The sequence below is a fragment of the Pteropus vampyrus genome, unplaced genomic scaffold (assembly GCF_000151845.1).
Source record: "Pteropus vampyrus isolate Shadow unplaced genomic scaffold, Pvam_2.0 Scaffold54, whole genome shotgun sequence".
Lineage (NCBI taxonomy): Eukaryota > Metazoa > Chordata > Mammalia > Chiroptera > Pteropodidae > Pteropus > Pteropus vampyrus.
In genome coordinates this window covers 6,050,171-6,053,147 of record NW_011888835.1, presented here as the reverse complement: position 1 = coordinate 6,053,147, position 2,977 = coordinate 6,050,171, and the positions used below count along the sequence as shown (strand labels likewise).

The following is a 2,977-nucleotide window of genomic DNA, read 5'->3' as shown; positions in this document are numbered from 1 at the left end:
ATTAAAGAGTTTCAGATGTATTACTATATAATTTGTAAGCAAGAGAGAGACAGATCACTTCTCCATTTAGTGAGTAGTGATGTTGATAGACAAGGAGTCAAAAGTTACTGCCCCAAATCATGTTATGACCTTGGTGAGAAAGTCAGATTCTAATGGGGTAATAGGACTCCAGATTCTCTTTTGCTCCTGACTTGGCTCTTCTTATTTGTCACTTCTCAGGTTTGGGGAAAACTGTGTGACTCTTTCCCTTGCCACTGATTCCTGATCAGACTTTCCTGAGTTCATCTTTACCCACTCAGCATGGGGCTGTGTTATTGACGGGCGAGGAAATTTTTATTGCCTGTGTTTATAAACAACCGTTATTTCAGCCCCAGTCAGGAATGATGTATACACACATTCCTGTAATTGAACACAGCTACAGATGAGTTGATAATCCAATTGATTGATGAATCAAAATACATCTTCATTCATGGTGGATGGACGTAAATAAAGAAGAATAAGATGTGCCATTATACTGTATCACGAATTTCTCAAACTTCTTCTTTTGGTTTCTTATTTCTTAAGTTCCAGCAACTGCAGAACAGCATGTAGTGGTCTGTCAAACTCAGGAAGCTAATGGTGTGACTGAACTAGTCCCGGGGGTCTTCACAGAAAAGGCAGTTGGGATCCTGGTCAGCTGGAGATTCCATCTGAATGGTGAGTAAGTGCACAGGAAAGCTGTTGCTGAGGGCTTTAGCAATCTCTCCTCGAACAGCCTGGCTGTCCCAGCTGGCTGCTGTTGAAAAGGAACCACAGTGAGACTGGCATCGATTGCACACACAAGAGTGACTACTCTCTCCAGCTTCAAAGTACTTTGTGGTGTAGGGCACTGGCAAAGTGCTCAGGAGGAGTCAGGTTGGCTCTGACAATCAGCTACAGCTACATAGGCAAGGCAGGGGAAATTCTGCTGTCGCATCGTGCCCTGTCACTATGGGACTCTTCTTGTACACAGTTCTCTCTGGGGTCTGGCACTCCTAGGAGCAGAGTATAGTTGGGGCGATAAGCCTTGGAAAAAGCCAAGACAGAACTGCTATTTCTTACATAGCCTTGCTCACCAGTCCCCAGGGATCTCTGGGTTGCAGCCTTGTTTCTAATCAGAATTTGTATTAAGACGAGTGACAAGAAGCAGGAAGCATTTAGAGCTCCCCACAGACATTTCTTAGAGCAGCAACCCTCACTGCCATCTTTTCTCATGTCCCAAAAGATATCAGGAGGCTGTAAAATTCCCTCCATAGTAACCTGATTACTAGATTCTTCCACTTGCAGTGAAATATTGGTGTAGTGCGTGCTGTGAATTCCCTGTAGCCAGGTCCAAGCCTCTCAGCAATGAGAATGTCTGAGAAAACAAAGCCCTCAAATGACCAATGACCATCATCAGTGTTCCTGTACCCTGCCTTGAAGTAACTTCTTGAGTTATTTTTTAGTAGCCTAAGGTATCATGCTTGGCCTGAGCTGTCTCTTGAGGTAGTGAAACACCCCCCACCACCCAGTTCCCAGCCCTAGGATATATCATGGACAAAAATCACCTTCTACTTGAGAATAGTTTTTATAATAAACCCAACATTCTAAGAATTATCTGAGACGGTTACAGAATTTTCGACCATCCAGTAAAAAAAAAAAAAACACCATTAATTTTTACTAGCATATTTTTTGTCTTGTTAGAACCTTAAATTGGAAGCTATGTCTTTTCATTTACCTACTTTCAGTGATAAGCAAAGCATCTTATATACAAGAGATACTCATTGAAGAGTTATTGTTGAAATTGTTCCTATTATTTAACTCACTGATTGGGCACCAAGCCAAATAGGTGAAGCCTAATTTTTAGAGTCTAAAGTCTTGAAGTTTGGGTGGCATTTTATCTCTTTATTCTACTCTCTACCCTCTTTAATCGGCCTGAAGAGATGTCACCAGTATCATTGTTTCCATGACAACATTGCCGAGGGAATAGTCTTCAAAGGCCCTTGGCAATACGAAACGCTTTACAGTTGTTTTGACAAGCAACAGACACTAAAGGCAGCTCTATAAAAAGGAGGAAAATTACTGACTTTATAAAACAAGGACTGAATTTTGTCCAGGGCATTTACAAAACTCACTGACCTGCAACAACATGAACAGAAAGAATCACTTGGTTCATTGTTAGAGACCAGATGTGCAAGCTGTGCACAGACACCACCCCATCCACCGCTAAGATGAGCTCTTTCACACTGTTGTAGTTCAGGTTCTTTGGCACACCTGCCAGAAGGAAAGAGTGGGAAGCTGTTGTTATTCAACTGAATATAGTTCATCGAGATAGCTAACTGCGGCTGCAAAGTCCTCACTCAAATATCAACTTGCTTTCTCCATTTACATTTCTTGTTTCAAATATTAACAAATCAGATTCACCTCTTTCAAGGGGTTTATCATCAATCAAAAGTTCATGAAAAACATTTGCAGATTTTACTATGCAATAATCAACAACAGTAGTCATTCTTCATTTTCAGGGCGTATTATTAAATCAATTGTACTTTCCCAATTATCTTTGTATATACTTTGGAAACAAAATGAAATAACGTAGGATTTGGTATCAGATAATCCCAGTTTAGCATTCTGGCTACAGCTATTTCTAATTTACCCAAATTTTGGAACTTCTTTGATTCTTAGCACACTTGTAATAAAATAGATATAATAAAAACAATATGTAGTTCAAAGAGCTCTTTGAGGACCAAATCAGAAAATAACTGCCTTTTGTAAACTGTAATGCTATACAAATTGTTAGTTACCTAACACGTCACTTAGTGAACTGTGTTAATAGGTGCTTCTAACATTGTAATACCATCTTATTATTTGGTTGTAAAACTTTTGTTAATTTAGGTGCGTTAACGAGGGACTAATGTCTGGGTCACAAAATGTAATAGTTTGACTGTCATCCTTGTTTCTAGAAGAATAGTATGGGGCACAC

At 39.9% G+C, this 2,977-nt stretch overlaps 1 protein-coding gene across 1 annotated transcript in view; it reads right to left on the bottom strand.

Moving 5' to 3' along the window:
* Positions 1 to 536: 536 nt before the first annotated feature.
* The window catches only part of SLC30A8 (solute carrier family 30 member 8), a 39,434-nt gene continuing 36,993 nt past the window's right edge, over positions 537 to 2,977 (bottom strand). The window contains exon 8 of the mRNA XM_011360369.2: positions 537 to 775. Coding sequence (XP_011358671.1) covers positions 630 to 775 — 146 coding nt within the window. The 3' untranslated portion in view covers positions 537 to 629. The remainder of the gene's footprint in view (positions 776 to 2,977) is intronic.